The 14,521-nt window shown below is 53.9% G+C and overlaps 4 protein-coding genes across 4 annotated transcripts; all 4 read right to left on the bottom strand.

The window, feature by feature from the left end:
* Window positions 1-2,003: 2,003 nt before the first annotated feature.
* Window positions 2,004-2,540, bottom strand: LPMP_202750 (hypothetical protein; the record flags this gene model as incomplete). The annotated part of the gene is made up of 1 exon (XM_010700176.1): window positions 2,004-2,540. The coding sequence occupies one exon, from the start codon at window positions 2,538-2,540 to the stop codon at window positions 2,004-2,006; it is 537 nt and encodes a 178-aa protein (XP_010698478.1).
* Window positions 2,541-3,806: 1,266 nt separating this feature from the next.
* Window positions 3,807-6,005, bottom strand: LPMP_202740 (hypothetical protein; the record flags this gene model as incomplete). The annotated part of the gene is made up of 1 exon (XM_010700175.1): window positions 3,807-6,005. One exon carries the CDS (start codon window positions 6,003-6,005, stop codon window positions 3,807-3,809), a length of 2,199 nt encoding a protein of 732 aa, XP_010698477.1.
* Window positions 6,006-6,636: 631 nt separating this feature from the next.
* On the bottom strand, window positions 6,637-7,689 carry LPMP_202730 (hypothetical protein; the record flags this gene model as incomplete). The annotated part of the gene is made up of 1 exon (XM_010700174.1): window positions 6,637-7,689. One exon carries the CDS (start codon window positions 7,687-7,689, stop codon window positions 6,637-6,639), a length of 1,053 nt encoding a protein of 350 aa, XP_010698476.1.
* A 2,812-nt stretch (window positions 7,690-10,501) lies between these two features.
* LPMP_202720 (protein kinase, putative) lies at window positions 10,502-13,225 on the bottom strand (the record flags this gene model as incomplete). The annotated part of the gene is made up of 1 exon (XM_010700173.1): window positions 10,502-13,225. One exon carries the CDS (start codon window positions 13,223-13,225, stop codon window positions 10,502-10,504), a length of 2,724 nt encoding a protein of 907 aa, XP_010698475.1.
* Between the last annotated feature and the right edge of the window lie 1,296 nt (window positions 13,226-14,521).

Genomic DNA, 14,521 nt, shown 5'->3' with positions numbered 1-14,521 from the left:
GAAGCAGTGCTCGGAGATGCCCACGAAACGCAAGCACGCCAAGGCAGGCGTGTCAGTGGGCGCCTCCGCAGCAACGTACTCGCACTCTTATTCTGTGTGCTGAGGGAAACCGATAACAAGGATAAAAACAATATGAATGAGGCAAGGAATGAGAAGGAGAGAGGAGCGGGAGAAGAGTAGGTGTGGGACGATGAGAACGGGAGAGGGAAGTGTACAGCGATTTCACCTTGACTGCTCTCGCTGTTGGGGTTCCGGGTATTTTGGTTGAGGCCGTATGCCAAAGCGTGGTGCGTGACGCAAAAACCGAGATAGCAAAGGAAAGGGTTGCAACAACGAGAGGGGAAGAGGAGGTACAGAGTGAGCATAGAGCTCTGCGAATGAGAGTTGAAAGTACTGTTAAGCAAAGAAATGCTTGACCCTTCGCACAGCATGGACTGGAAAAACAGATGAGGCTCTTTCACTCGACAGTGTAAACAGTGCGTGCAAGGGCTCGAGAAAACACTCGAAAAACCGTCCTCGATTCCTCTCCTGGAGTTGGTTATCTTTTGCTGTTAGGTTAGAGATTTACGAAGAGCAGACGCGTGCCATGGCTACTGTTTTGAATCAGCGCCACAGAGAGCCCTTTAGAGGGCCCTCCTTCGTTTGCGACGATTTTCGTGATCACCTAAGTTGAACAAGTAGTTTAAAATGATAGATCTTCCCGTCTGCCCATGCGTCTCCCCGGCTCACTGTAAGGTGCATGTGGTGTACTTGTGCGAGGAAGTGTTGGAGAAACACCATAAAAAGATGCGTGCACGAACGTTAGTCGTATAAAGCCCTAAAGCAACACTTGAGAAGCACTGACACACCCGCCTGCTAAGACGACGACACAGCGACCAAAGGAGTAAGAGGTGCGCACGCGACAGAGCCAGCTCTCTCACGACAGGGAAAGACAGAGCTGGAACGAGTCAGCAAATTCGCCACCCAAAAGACTAGAGTCGCCATTAAGAGCAGCCAAGTGAGAGTGGGGAAGCAAAGAAGATGCGCAGCCACAACGCCCCACACCACGTGGTGTAGACAGTCGGTAAAGAAACAACGAAGGAGTGAGCACGTACTTCTACAAGCAAGAAAAAAAAAACAGACGTGCAGTCACCGAAACCGTCGCGCATGCCCACACACACACACATCACATACAGATCAACATAAACGTCCATGCGCTAACCTTAACTTAATTAAGCAATCATGTGAGTCCCCCCCCATATGCACAGAATAACCCAGTAACCACAAGATGAAAGATGAACACACAAGATGAGATGAGGACGTGCTCGTCAACCAGAGGGAGGGGACAGAGAGAACCATACGGAAGTAAACCAAAGCGAGTGCCCGCATAACACGAGAGGTGGTTGAGGGAGGGGTGCGCTGGAAACGAGAGTTTTACTTCTCTTAGGGAAAGGGGGAGACACCACACGAGTGATCGACCAAAAAGAGAGAGGAGAGGCATAGGGGACAGAGGGCAACAACAAGGATGAGTGCACCAAAATAGAATAAGGAAAGCTGGGTGGATGCTAGTGATGGCACGAACCGAACACAGAGGGACACACAGAGAGGCACGCACATGATCGCATGTCATAGACCCAGAGAGAATACGAAGGCAAGAGGCCATGAGCAAACCTGTACGGCTGGAAGACGTGAAAGAGTGAGAGGGGGTCCCGCACTAAGGAAAAGAGAACAAGGAGCTCTTCTAAGGGTGGCGATAACGACATCCCGTTCGCTGTTCATATCCTTCCAGAAATGTGTCGGATGCGCAGACTCCCTTTTTTCTTCCCCCCCCCCTTACGAATCTCTTTTGGGCTCCATGCCCGTGAGCCTTGCCGAAGGGCCTCTCCGGGTCTACGCGCAAACAAGTCGCCCCTGTCGTCCTGCTGCACCCCCTCTCTGTACGCGGTCCTCTCAAACGACCCCACAAGCACGCGTGATGTGCCACATTAAAGACGGGACAGAAAGAACAAACGCCACAGTACGCTTCAGTCCGTCACCTTGTAGAATTGATCATCCGGGACGTACCAGCCAACGATCGGGTACTTGGAGTTAAACTTCTCGACGTACTCCTCCAGCACCTCCAGCTCTTCCTCGGAGCAGTTTACCCAATACTGGTTCAAGTACTTCCCTGTGAGGTCCGCCTTGGCCAAAGCACGGGAGGCCTCCGTGCCAGCAAACACGTGATAGTGCTGTCCGGGTCCATAAAAATGCGGAGCCACCTCGTATACCTTCATCTTGACGCTCATGAAGATGCGCTCATTCTTGACACCGTCGTACTGGGAAAGCTGTTCGCGTGTGTAGCCCTTCTTCACAATGCTCGAGACAGGGCGGATGCCGCTGCCAGGCGCCTCGCCGGTGGAGGACAACTTGTGCTTCTGCAACGCGACGCCGATCTGGTGGCCGAGCATGCCTAGCTTAGTTGTGTAGCCCCTCTTGCTTGAAAGGTAGAAAATGGAGGCGGTTACTGCCACTGCGGACACGACAGCCACCACAATCATACGTTGTTTGCTCTCTGACGACATGATAACACACGGTACACGTGTGGTTAACGCCTTCTCTGGGTGTGTTTGTTGCTTGTTGCGAATAGCGCAAGGCAGCCTTCTTCTCTAGCAATCAACGGTGCACAGACTTTGTACAACGTGATGCGCAATGATGCTCCCACACAGCGTCAGAAGCTGTTCGTTTTCAGTAAAATGCTCCCACCACCACAGTGCACAAGGCGCATACATGAAAAAAACGAAAAACAACGAAAGGCGCCGCAGAGGGACGGAAGAAACAGAGAGAGAGAGACAGGAGCCGAACAACAAAATGGGGGGAAAAGTAGCGGCCTATGTGTGTGCGTATCGAGTTACCTAGCCATATATCCCAGGATTGGCGTGAAACACAGCCAGGGTGTGGGGCGCTGCAGGAAGCTGCTGTGAAGAACAGAAATCCTTACGACGTGCTTCGAACCTAAGCTGTGAGAAATGCAGTGCCGATGGCGTGACGGCCGCAAGAAGAAAGAAAAAAGGAGTTGCGGGAAAGATGGCGACATCTAACAGGGGTGCGCACATCACTCAGAAGCTGCATCATACGACGCCACATCCGTGCGGCATAAGTGCAAGCAAATATTGCGCGTCGCAAGAGTCGGCATTCCTCAATAGGAAACGGAGAGCTCAGATGAAGTGCGCAGCATGGACATTGAAGTAGTGTTCCCTCGAGGTCCGGGGACAAGGCTTGAGGTGTCCGCTATGTCCTCTTGTCTGTTGAGAGCGAGATTTCACTGACGTCCACCAGGTAGGGTAGAGAAACGTACAGCGAGAAAAGGACTGAGTCTCCAAATAGACATGTACGGTAAGAGAGTTGGCTGGCATTTGCGTCGCCAGGTGGTACATCGGATGTTCTTGAAGCAAACGACCCCTTCAGAGATATGGAAAGGGGGGGGAATCGCACAGCAACAGCGATAACACTAAAGGTCTGAGATAAGAGAACGAGCTGGATATTACGATCCACCACAGACTTCTACCGATGAAGCACGCGTGCACCAGGACAGAACTATAGGCCTTGCACATATCACGCCTCGCATCCTCTCACATTCCGAGTTTTCCCCACTCTTTTCGTCACGATTGTACATCAGCAAGTCCTCACCAGCGACTTGAAAGAGATGAGATAACAACGACGACACGGGTTTCGTGCAGCTTGTCCACGCGTTTCACATACGCTCACATAAGCACCACGGCAGCAGCGTGGTGTTAAGCACATATGACGCACGCCCAGAGGGGCCTTTTCGACACACATGTAAGGTGGTGTTAGTACACGGTTTGCAGACACGGGTTTTCGCACGAGTTATCATTCTGTGGGATGCTCTGGAAATCGTTCTGCAGCATCGCAACGTTGGCACCTTCGCGAATGCGCACTGTCGCGTCCGCCGCAAAGTAGTTCTGTCGCACCAGCACCGAGTGAACGCCGCCCTGGCAATCCAACCCATAGTGTGCGGACCCCTCGACATAACTACGGCGAATCGAAACGAGTCGCGCTGACCCATCCAGTAAAAGCGCTGCGTTAGCAAAGTGGTGAAACGAGTTGCCGTCCAAAGACGCGTCACACGCCTCTGACGTCAGCGCTTGAGGCACCTTCGGGGCTATCCTGCGACGAGCGATGTAGGCGGTGTAGACACCCTTCACATAGACGCCGACCCCCAGGAAAAGAAAGTCGCAACCGTGCACGAACAGCTTGGCGCAGTCTGTCAGGATCCCGACGGCTGCGTCACGGTGGGCGAGGGCAGCGTGCGCCGCTTCCTGTAACGTGCCACTGAGAGTCACAGGAAACGAGAGCACACCGGTAGCTTTGTGGCCGGCACTGGGCGCGTTAGCCGCGTTTGTCGATGTGTCAGGTCCGCCATGGACAGTGCCGTCGTCGTCGTCGCCGTCCACTTCTGATGGGCCGGCGGTACCAGCGCTCTGCGGCGACACACCTGGCAGTTCGGCGGCCCACAGAACATCCTGCGTCACACCGGTGAAGAGGCACTTCCGTACTTCCACCAGCGCGCTCGGGAGAGCGTAGACGCCACAGCGCTGCGGCGCCTCGAAGCTGCACTTGGTGCACTGTACGCGGCAGTATTGGCTGATAAGGAGCAGCGGACGATTCGGCATGTCTGTGTTGGTGCTGCCGACAAAGCGACAGTTTTGAAATGAGACGTGGGCACGGTGTATCTCTACAGGACCGGCGAACGTCATGTGGCGGAACACTACGTGTGCCCAGCGGTTGGGGTGGGCGAAGGTCATGAGGTAGTCGGACTGCTGCTTCGCGCGTTGCACCGCCTCCTCCGTTTGCTGCATGTACTGCGCCTCCAACTCGGCTCTCTTCCTCTCAAGCTCTGCCACCTGCTCTGGCGTCAGCTTCAGCTTGGATTTCTTTTTGTTTTTAGCGGTCCCCTTTTTCGTCGGTTTGGCAGACCCGCCCGCCTCGGAGGCCGCGGCGTCGCTGGGGGGAGGGTCTAGCGCCACTGCGTTCAGGTCCGGCTTCGCCGGAAGCTCGGGCGGCACAACAATGTTGGGGGCAACACCTTCAATTGAGCAGTGGCCGCGAATCACGACGTCACGTGCAGCATAGTTCGCTCCAACCGACACTGTCTGGATGTACCGTCCATCACTTAGGGCATCTGCGTAGGGGTTCACCGACGCCTCTTCCGGTGCAGGCACCTGCGGTTGCTCGCTGAGGCCCGTCGCTTCTGTCGGTGTTACGGTGACTGGCAGCCAGGTCTTCACCAGAGACTGGGCCTGAGCACATTGACGGCGAGAAACGCCCTCGATAAAGAGTTGATCAGCCACCTCGACAGTGAATAGGGGCGATGCTGCATCGTTGTCATTGTCGTCGGTGGCGTCCTCTGTAGGGAGGACGAGGATATTCGTGCGCGGCAGCGGCGCTGTCACAACGCCGTTGGCATCCGTGTTGGCGGCGATCACCAACCTACTCACCTCGCTCACAGATTCGATAGTGTCGTACAAGGACCAGTCGCCGACGAACACGGTCGCTGTTCCGCTCTTTACTGTCTCGGGGTCTGGCAGCTCCTCCTTTTTTGAGGACTTGGTGGGCTTCTTCTTGGCAGGCATGAGGAGGGAGTAGGGAGGGAGAGAAGTACAGGGTGGGGGGATTGGCAAGGGCAAAACAATACACACGCACACACACACAGACCCACAGAGACAGCCGTGACCAACAATGACGACGACAAATGGAAAGAAAAGTCTACGCGGCGGCCTGAAGTACTCCCTGAATGCGTGGGTGTATACTCCAGCGCAGGCATTGCATAAAAGTGAAGAACAAAGCGGTGAGCGACATGCAGGGCAGAGGAGCGAGACAGAGCAAAAGGTGAGGAGTGGAGTGACGGTTGCATGTACGTAAAAGAGCCACGAAAAATACAACACAGGCGCACTTCGGCTACACAGCAGGCTTGTGGGCAGAGGTCCATCCACCTTCTCTACTCCCTCCAAGCACACACACCCACACATACACACAAAGATGCAAGTGAGGCACTAAATGAGGCGATGATTCACGAGCTAGCAGCAGGACTAAAGCACACGTGTCCATCCTGGGTCAGAGCTGAGTACTTGGGAATGATGAGATTGGGGAAAGGGGATCGAAAGAACCGTCTCCTACCCCCTCCCTTTTTCAACTACCACGAGAGCATCATGTTTCCCGCATATGACGAACACACCTAGAAGTACATCCACATGGGCACAAACACACGCACACCTTGAGAAGTAGCTTGCCCCGATGAGTCAGATATTCTGTAGTAGTGATTCAGCAGGGGGAGGGAGCACCGTTGTAGTGAGTTCAGCAAGATCCTATCGCTGTGAATACGTGCACTTCTTTCTCTCTTGCGCGCCGGGGAGGGGGTGGGGGGGGGGGAACCTGCAGCTTTTTTTCCCCTTGCACTCCATAAGAAGGGTCACTGTCTCTGCGGGGGTACACAGGCGACACAGTCACACGTCAACACACCAACAGCCACAGTAAAAGAGCGCTCTCGCGCGTGTATGCGATGGGCCCGCTCCACGGCGCAGGGAATACGCCTCTGCTCGTTCGTCTGGGACTCACTCTGTCCATCTTGTTCCTCGCACCCCGGGCATACGCAGACCTCTTTTAACGCGTATGCCCGTGACAAACCCACAGTGGCGGTCGCCGATTCTCACCAGGTGGTAGAGGCAACTCCGTGGCAAACGGGTGCTCTCCTTCCTTCGCAGGCTTTATCATGGTAATGTCCGTCAGCCTCGTTTCAACGACAGCTTTGGCGCACCTCACTGTCACCCACGAGCACTGGCAACAGTAGGCCGCCGCCGGCAAACTGGTACGCAGAACACAGCGGGATGCCTCGGCACCGTCCTCCACTCCCACCGGCGTCGCACTCGCCAAGCGACACCAATCTGGATAGTAGTTGCGCAATGTCAAGTATAAATTGATTCCGTCGTCCTCCCACTGAGCACCTTGCAGTCGCACCACCATGTAGTTGCAGTGGCGGCACAAGATGTGCGGGCACCCACCGTCTACCGTAAAGTCGCCATGGTGGTCAAGACAGCCATTGCCGAGGTTCGCCTTAGCAGCGTGAAAGGCACCCTTCCGCAGCATTGCTTGAATGCGGGAAGACCCTGCGTTCGCCTGCTCATCCACCGCTATGGCACGCAGCTCCTGCAGGGTGGGGTGATCGGTATCGCTCGTGAGAAACGCGCCAAGGTTTGTGAGATAGCATCGCGACGCACAGGCGTAGGAGCCGTCCGAGTCTGAGAGAGACGGAAACGGTACAGGGAACAGCACCGGCTTCAACACGCTGATACGCGGCTGCTTGTTTGGCTCGCTCTGGGCCCGTTCTCCAGGCTCATCTCGGTGCGTCGTGAGATGCCCTACGTCGCCGTCGGCGTCACTATCATTATCGAAGAAGTGGCCGATTGAGCAGCGAGTGTGGTAGAGTGTTATTGCTGACGTGGACGAAGACGGTGGAGCGTAGGAGACTGCACAGGGGTGCTGCTGCTGCCCAACGTGCATTCTAGTACCAGCCATCTTGCGGATATCCTGGTCATCGTCGCTCTCATCATCCCACTCCGATCGACGGCGAGACGACTCGGAAGCAAGGACCAAGTTACATTCATTCTTCGGCTTTTCAGAGAAGAGCTCGTCTATTAAGCTGTCAACCTCAGACATGCTGGCTAACAGTGTAGAAAATAAACGGTGGGGACCCAATCCCTGAAGAACGCGTCGGTCCTCCGACTGATGGGATTTCTCTACGCCTGTTTCGTGGATGTGTATTGCCGCTACAAGTGTGAGGCGGAACAGGCGGCAAATGCGTGCAGGAGTCCCTCTCCTCACCGGGGGATACGAGGTAGAAGGGAAGTGCGAGATGAGAAGTAAGAGAAGAAAAAATCAGCAGTAGACAAGGGCAAAGTTGTGGAAAGGGAGAGAGAGAGAGCACAACAACAAAAATGCTTGAGCCGAGGACATGAAGGCGAGAGAGGAGGATCAGATAGTTCATTAGCCCTCCTCCTTTCGCCGTTCGTGCCTTCAAAAAAAAAAAAACAATGGCACGCATGCCACACTTGGAAAACAGTACCACTTGACAAAGTAACCTGAGAAGCAAGCTAAAAACGCGACGAGCTCCACGCAAGGGGAGACGCTGCACTTGCACTGACGACTTCCACGAGAAACGGTACTCCGATTGGAGAGCTACACAGGAGACTCCAAATTGGCGTTGGCCTCGGTGATATCTAATGCATCTGTGCCTGTGTCTCTGTTGTTTGCCGTTCAGAGAAGCTGAAGGCATCCATCACGTCGTGGAACTTTTGTTTTCTGCGCTATTCTTTGTTTTCTTTTGGATAGAGGCAGTAGGAGGTTACACAGAGAGAGAGAGAGCTGAAGAGGAGAGAAGAACGACAGAGATAACAACAGATGATGAAGGCAGATGCGCACACGCATAAAGTCCAAATAAACTGGTAAAGGGGACTAAAGCGAGTCAACAAGAAAGCGAAAAAGGGAGAGAAAGGGGGACGCCACCGAGTCGTACAAGTGACGAGAGCAGCAACAGCAGTACAACAAAAGAGAGAAGTTCGCCAACGTGCATACCAAAAAAAAAAACACATCCGATCTTTAACATTCGCATCAACGCGTAACAAAAGGGGCGTGCTGGTCGAAAGGCCTTCCCTTTCATCTAGGCCTCAGGCGCTGGGATAGGCAAAGGCAGCGACCCATGCAGGTGGACAACAGCACTTTCCCTCCCTCCATAGCTGACACAGGGCAAACACACAGGGGGGGGGTAACACATGCGCAGGCAGACACATACACCCACAGGGAGAGAGAAGCACACAAAGCGTATGGCATCCCTTTTCAAATAGCGAAGGGTTCGTCCACGAGAGAAGCCAACAGGGTGAAAATAAGTGAAGAAAGAACAACAGAGTCAACATCTAAATCAAGTCAAGCGGGGAAAGGGGAGAGAAGTCCAGGATGAGGAAGGGGATATAGCATAATATAGAATGGCCAGCGTGGCGCCGGGGAGAGGGGAGGGAGAGGAGGTGGCCAGAAGAAGCTCGGCAGCGTCCATCTGGTAAAAAAAAAAAACAAGGAAAGGAAAAGAGAAAAGGTTCACAAAAAGGCAACCAAAAATGGTCCATGGTTTTCTGCCCCATACTCCCCACCGCCATCTTCACGTCGGCCGTCGTATCGCGGACAAGGGTACATCTGCGCTCCATGGTGCCTTTCAAGTGTGTGTTACGAGGAGGACACGTCCTGCGTGTGAAGCACGACTCTGTCGAGAGGACCTATATACGTCCCCCCTCACACTCTCGAATTTCTCTGTGCATGACGAGACCGATCCACTACAGAACGTGAGGGTCCTCCAACCTGGAGAGAAGAGATTTGGTCCTCCATAGAACAAACACACAAATCAACGTGCCTTCATAGCACTGATCCCGCTGTGCGCTACCATCGCCTCCTTCCTCCAGTGACGCTGGTGTGGCCCAACATCACGAGAACGTTTCAGCAGCGAGGGACTCGTAGCACCACAGATGCGTAGACGCACATTTACACGTACACCTCCATGTAAACAGCCGAGTCAGGCGAGAAGCCAGAGTCACCACGAAACAATACCCGGGGAACCAACGCACATGCAGATACAGTGCAAGAGAGAGAGAGAGACAAGGTGCATGGAAGAAGAAGAAGACAAAAAAAAACGAGAAAACTGAGCGGAAAGAGGGACAAAAAGAAGAACGTGAGCGAAGGAGGAGAGAACAGCAGAGCAGCGTGCACAAAAACCGGCACAGAAAACCCCGAGACGCGGATGAATATGAAAGAAACGCGATAATCTTAGTGAAAAAAAAAACACACACGAAACGAGCAAAATACCATTTAAGAGCACCATTTACGACAGAGAAAAAAAAGCCAAGACCAACCGTGCAGGCCTCCAAAAGGAACGAAGCGAGAAGAAGAGAGTGAGAAGAGCGAATAAAGAGAACATCGTAGAGAGCAACAAAACCAACGTCGTTAAACGCTTACTGGCGCGTACTGTTCTTAGCACCCTACTATTCTCCCATTCGCTTGTCCTCAGTTTTCCTCTCGCTGCACCTCTGCTTATCAGGCCTATGTGTCTTTCTTTTTTCTTTTTTGGTCTTTCCGTTTCCCTCGTGCACACCTTCACCTCCAAGAGGGGCGGGAAGCAGGCAGGAAATGCCCGGTAAACTCGAAGCAAACCGAATGAAGAGTGCGCGCACACGCACGCAAAAAAAAAAATGATGATGAGAGGTGGTGTATGACAGAGACGAATGTCTAATGTAAAGAGGAAGACGGTCAGCAACCTACGCTCGCAAGATCAAGCGCACCCACAGTGTAGAAGTTGTCATTGATATCGTTGTCCCGGAAAAAAATAACAACAAAACACCCACATACGCACAAACAACAACACCAAGAAAACACTGTCGGCACGGGGTGCTGAAGCAGCACAGATTAAAAACTAGGGATGCAATGTAGACTACATGACAAGGCATTCGCAGCGTGACTTCTTCTTGGGCGTCCATCTGCTTTCCTTCCCTTGCTGTGCCTGTCCTTGCTCGCTGCATTCCAGATCGGCGTCAAGGTCAGTGGTGCGACCGCCCATTCGTATCGACGGTAGGACTGACCCCCTTTTGTTGCCCTCTAGCGGGTCACGGTCGTTGGCGTGCAGCTCATAATTGGTGTAAAGCTTTAACCCGTTGTGGCCGTCGGTCTCCTCTCTCCGCTGTCTAAAAAATTTCGATTGCAGCGCTGAGTTCGCTGAAGGCCCAGCTACTGAGCCGTCGATGACTCGATTGGCATTGGGAGCTGCCGCATTGTGAGAATGGGAAACAGGCGCAAGGAGGCGATTGTGCAATTCAAGACCGTTTTCGAACGGAGAGTAATCTTTGGGGTTATACTCAACCGAGCTCAATGGTGGGCGCGGTGTATCACTGCTGTCGATGGCAAGCGCCCCTATACAACAACGAATGTCGGGAGTCCCTCCTTGCGTAAGTTGCCTTTGATTCTGCATGGAGGCATCTACACTAAGCGCTGCGTTGACGTGCACACTATCCTGAACCGCGCCTGAGACACCAACATCAACCTCGCTCACACGTATTGTGCCACTGTTATGCAGATGCACAGCTTCGGCCGGATATTTGCACGCAGTTGCGCCATTCGCCAAACCTGAGGGCAGGGGTGTGTTCACAGCCTCTTGTGAAGCGATTTCGACATCGCCGGGCTGTGGTGCTGTCCGATGGGGACCTACATGTGGGGGCCTGCCGCTAGCGCCGCCCTCGACCAAGTGTCCATTTCCCACAGCGTCATGTACCGGGCTCGCATCTTGAGGTCGAGCCACAGGGCTGTGCGGGACGCTAGCAGCTATGCCGATCACAGCTGCTCCCCCAGCGTCGATCCCGGAGTCCGCTATCGATGGGTCGATCTCCCACTCGACCGGCTTATTCGCTGGGTAGCCACGACGCTCCAGAGCGCGATACATGAGAGTGAGAAGCAGGTCGTAATCCGGCTCATCCTCGTAGCGGAGCGTCTGCAAATGAGCTAAGAAGGGCTGAAATTCTCGTGGCAGATTGCGCACGAGATGCGGGCTGATCGACTCCTCCTTGCAGCGTCCAATGTCATCCTTTTCTTTGTACTTCCGCCACGGTAGCGTGCCGGTGGCAAACTCTACGAGCATGAAGAGTAAGCTCCACAGGTCATCGACGCGGCCCAGCTCCTGATGATGGTGCGAGGCGACAGAGGCGTACCGGCTTGTGCCACGAAAGCCAGCATTTTCGCGTGGCGGTCTAATTTCGCCATTCGAGCGGCGGAAGCGACGGGCCAGCCCAAAGTCGATCAAGTAGCACGTGGTGTGGTGTGAAGTGCCTGGCAGCCCGGTAACAAAGTTCGACGGCTTGATGTCGCGATGCACAAGCCCAAGGTCGTGCACTCCGCGAATCGCCGTGAGGCACGAAACACCAGCTTTGAGTGTTGTGTATATGTTGAACGTGCCGTGCTGGCTGCGACGTCGCAGCTCGGCCAGGTTCGAACCTAACTTCTCCATCACTAGAAAATTCATTCCATTTGTGCAGCCGCTTCCAAGGTAGCGCACCACCTGGGTGCACGACTGCACCTTCTTGAGGGCAAGCGCCTCCAGTCGCAGTACATTTTTGTTCTCTTGTTCTACCTTAATACACACCTCATTGCGCTCCCCCAGCGGAGGCAAATTATCGACCAGCTTCAAGTTCTCTGAGGTTACAGTAAGGCTATCCTCTTCCTCAGCCGTGCCGTCCATCTCTATCGCCGTAAACGTCTCACCAAAGGACCCGGCACCGATGCGGTTGATTACAATCCATCGACGCAAGCGCATGCCTATCTGAATCTTCGTCTGTGCTAGCTTTGGGACGGCCAGTGCAGCTGGTTTATCCTTGGAGTTGCCACTGCCTTCATGGTCCCTGCGGTTCCTGTCGGGCTCCTTCTCGATCATCCCTTTACTGGGGTTGTCTCCGGCGTGCTTGGGCGCGCCGTCTAAGGCTTCTGGCACACAGCCGCCCCCGTCTCCGTTATGCGCCGCATCGGGCAAGCCCTGTTGTCGGCGCTGAGGTGAGGTGACGGCGGCCATCGGCGCCGACGACGGTCGTGCTCTGCGAAAGACCTCTGGTGACTGCTGCTGCTGCGGGGACGGCGGCTTAGCGTACTGCGGTTGCACAGTGTAGTTATTCACACCCTGAGTTATAGCAGAGCTGTTACCCCCGCTTGAGGCAGACACGTTGTAGATGGGCGTGCCCCTGCTTCCCGGGATGGCTATCCACGGTACTGGGTGGATCTGCGATACCCCGACGACTCCCTGTCGTGACGGAAGAACGATCCCTTCAGGCGACTGTGGCCGCACAAGGCGGCTGTGTGAGGTGCTGCCGTGCTGCCTCACCGCGTGCTGGGGATGCGAGTGGCGGGAACCGAGGGACGAGCGACGAGGCGAGCGGAAGACGGCTTCGTGGTGACTTGGTACACGGGCTGCTCCTTCAGCAGCGTCGGGATACGCACGTCGCTGGGATTCCCTGAAGCCAAGATCGCGACTTTCCTGGTGACTCGCTGCGGTTGCTTGGCCAGATGCGCCGCCGGCGTACTCCTGATGAAGACGATCGTTGAGCTGACGGATCTCCTCACTGGAGACGATGCTGCTGAAGTTCTGCCGAACCGTGTTGTTGCCGATATCGACTTGCATAAACGTGACGTGATGCAGTTGGTGTAGACCTGCGTTGTTCTCTGTCCGTAGGTGCGTCTGCAAGTAGCACCCTCCGATCCCCCTCACAGGTGCCCAAAAAGAACAGCAAGAGAATAAAGCACAACCAATGGGGAAAAGTGAGCGTGTTGTGCTGTTGAGTACACACACACACGGACGCAAGCAGCACAACTAAAAGCAAAAGAGAAGCAATAAACACACAGGCTGAAGCGAGTGGAAGAAGCGGAAAGGGGAAGAACAGAGTACTTCAGAAACAACAAGCAGCGCCACAATGTGCTTCCGCACGTCTCTCTGCTGCACACGTGAGAGTCCCCTACTGGCTCAGTTTCTCTCCACCGTGAACAACCACAAACGAAACACTCACGACAACAAAACGAAGAGGTGGGGTAACTCGAGGGAAAAATTCAAGATAAACAAAAGCCCTCCGGGTAAGCGAGAGTGTAGAATGAGTAGCGAAATGGGTCACTCACGTCAAGTCCAAGGAAGGAAAGAAGAGGGTGGACGCAGAAAGCAAAACAGAAGAAAACAACAATGGCTGTATGTGCAGTTTGTCCTTCGTCCGGGAAAGAGAAGTGGAATCAATCAATAAATAAAAAACGGTGATCCGAACGAAGTTCAGCAACGCACACGCATCCACAAGAGTAAACACGTTAAGCAATGAAAAGCGGAAAGAGGTGTGGCTGGCGAATTCGTATAAGAAGCGATGACTTTAGTGAAGGCAATAGCGGCAAGAAGAAAAGGGGCTTCACGAGAAGGGAAGGAGCACAAAGGTACAGATCTATACTACCTCTGGAAAGAGAGGGCGAGGGGTACCCAAGAAACGAGAGGGTAGGGTACTCAGGCAGAGCAGGAACCTCGGTTTGCACGCACGCACAACGAAAACAGCAGCTTTCCAGCAGCTCTTCTGATTGTCACTTGCGCTAACCCCCCAGTATACTCCACTCTGAGTGTATCACTGGGCAACTTCCACAGCCAAACAGGATCTATTCCACGCAGGATTCCTTCCTTGGTAAAGGTGTTTACTGAACGGCGGTACTTCGTGATGCAGGGCTGCAGTCGGCTGTGCAATACAGGAACACGCGAGCTCAGCAACTAGCAAAGACGAACAGCACGATCGTGGACGCAATCGAGAAAATGACTTTGACTTGTCTGTCGCAATTCCTGTGCATCGTAGGAATTCCCCCCTCTACTCGTTTACCGAGTGACGAGCAAGCAGCTTGAAGGAGAGAAGAAGATATTTTTTTGCTGTTTTGTTGCTGTTTGTAGCAAGGAAACGAG

The sequence above is a fragment of the Leishmania panamensis genome (assembly GCF_000755165.1).
Source record: "Leishmania panamensis strain MHOM/PA/94/PSC-1 chromosome 20 sequence".
In the NCBI taxonomy this organism is placed as follows: Eukaryota; Euglenozoa; class Kinetoplastea; order Trypanosomatida; family Trypanosomatidae; genus Leishmania; species Leishmania panamensis.
Note: the sequence above shows the minus strand (reverse complement) of the source record. Positions and strands in the feature narration are given on the sequence as shown.